Source organism: Volvox carteri, assembly GCF_000143455.1.
Source record: "Volvox carteri f. nagariensis unplaced genomic scaffold VOLCAscaffold_62, whole genome shotgun sequence".
Classification (NCBI taxonomy): domain Eukaryota; kingdom Viridiplantae; phylum Chlorophyta; class Chlorophyceae; order Chlamydomonadales; family Volvocaceae; genus Volvox; species Volvox carteri.
Genome location: NW_003307605.1, coordinates 112,818 through 113,855, shown reverse-complemented (window position 1 = coordinate 113,855; position 1,038 = coordinate 112,818). Strand labels below are relative to the sequence as shown.

The 1,038-nt window shown below is 50.0% G+C and overlaps 1 protein-coding gene across 1 annotated transcript in view; it reads right to left on the bottom strand.

Annotated features, from left to right (window-relative positions):
* The window catches only part of VOLCADRAFT_107290 (uncharacterized protein), a gene marked incomplete at its 5' end in the record, with an annotated part of 1,554 nt that extends 535 nt beyond the window's left edge, over positions 1 to 1,019 (bottom strand). The window contains 2 exons of the mRNA XM_002956502.1: positions 48 to 348; positions 975 to 1,019. Coding sequence (XP_002956548.1) covers positions 48 to 348; positions 975 to 1,019 — 346 coding nt within the window. The remainder of the gene's footprint in view (positions 1 to 47; positions 349 to 974) is intronic.
* Between the last annotated feature and the right edge of the window lie 19 nt (positions 1,020 to 1,038).

The window sequence follows — 1,038 nt, the reverse complement described above, 5'->3', positions numbered from 1 at the left end:
TTGATGATGTCATCACCCCCNCTTCTCCCACGCACCCACCCACTCACCCACCAAACACACCCACGCAACAAACAAACAAACAAACAAACAAACAAGCAAACCCAACGGACTGGCCCCCCGTTGCTCCTTTGCCCCCTCCTTCCCCTGCTCCTTCCTCACCGCCACGCAAATATCCACCGCCTGTCGCAGCAGCTCTTCCGCATCGCCGTACAGCCGCATACCCACGTACGACGCCGCCAGGCACATGTTGGCGGAGGCTATTGCGGGGGAGTTGGGGTTCTTCCGGGCGGCTTCGGAGCGCAGGTGTATGCACATGTTGCCGTGCGCCTGAGCCTCCTCGAATTTGCCCTGAGGCGGAGATCAGAGGGAGAGAGGTAAGGGCGGGTAAGGGCGGGGGAGGCGGGGTGTGTGCAGGGGTAAACGGGGGGGGAGAACGTACACGTATGTGTATGTGTGTGTATGTGTGTGTATGTGTGTGCCATCCTTGCGCTAAGGCCGTGGCAATCTTATCTGGTTTTTCCTCTTCACCATTAGCTGTGAGGATGGCACATACACACACATACACATACACATACACATACACATACACATACACATACACATACACATACACATACACATACACATACACATACACATACACATACACATACACATACACATACACATACACATACACATACACATACACATACACATACACATACACATACACATACACATACACATACACATACACATACACATACACATACACATACACATACACATACACATACACATACACATACACATACACATACACATACACATACACATACACATACACATACACATACACATACACATACACATACACATACACACTCGTACATGTACGCAACATGTATACGCACTCGCACGACACACATCGCAGGTCATTCCTTGTAAACCAACATACACACGGACCGTACAAATCGTACACACGGTCGTACCTGGGCGGTTAGAGCCAGTGCATGCACCCTGTATACGTTGGCCATCTCCACCTTGTAGGCACGA